Raw genomic sequence first — 457 nt, forward strand, 5'->3', positions numbered from 1 at the left:
CGGTTCAAGCAGCGGAGGATCAAGCTGGGGGTGACCCAGGCAGACGTGGGCTCCGCGTTGGCCAACCTGAAGATCCCGGGGGTGGGCTGCCTTAGCCAAAGCACAATCTGCCGGTTTGAGTCCCTCACCTTGTCCCACAACAACATGGTGGCCCTCAAGCCCATCCTAGAAGCGTGGCTGGAGGAGGCTGAGCGGGCCCAGAGGGAGAAAATGACCAAACCTGAGATCTACACGGGGGGCGACAAGAAACGCAAGCGCACCTCCATCGCCGCCCCCGAAAAGCGCTCGCTGGAGGCCTATTTCGCCGTGCAGCCGCGGCCCTCCTCGGAGAAAATCGCCGCCATCGCCGAGAAGTTAGACTTGAAGAAGAACGTGGTGCGGGTCTGGTTTTGCAATCAGAGACAGAAGCAGAAAAGGATGAAATTTTCTGTCACCTGCTGAAGAAGGGGCTTGGAGG

General features: G+C 59.3%; 1 protein-coding gene across 1 annotated transcript in view; it reads left to right on the forward strand.

Annotated features, from left to right (window-relative positions):
- The window catches only part of LOC104129558 (brain-specific homeobox/POU domain protein 3), an 870-nt gene extending 429 nt beyond the window's left edge, over nucleotides 1-441 (forward strand). Inside the window, exon 1 of the mRNA XM_035898029.1 lies at nucleotides 1-441. This exon is cut by the window's left edge and continues 429 nt beyond it. Within this exon, the coding sequence (XP_035753922.1) occupies nucleotides 1-441 (441 nt within the window).
- The last annotated feature ends 16 nt before the right edge of the window (nucleotides 442-457 follow it).

The sequence above is a fragment of the Egretta garzetta genome, unplaced genomic scaffold (genome assembly GCF_000687185.1).
Source record: "Egretta garzetta isolate BGI_Z169 unplaced genomic scaffold, ASM68718v1 scaffold770, whole genome shotgun sequence".
NCBI lineage: Eukaryota > Metazoa > Chordata > Aves > Pelecaniformes > Ardeidae > Egretta > Egretta garzetta.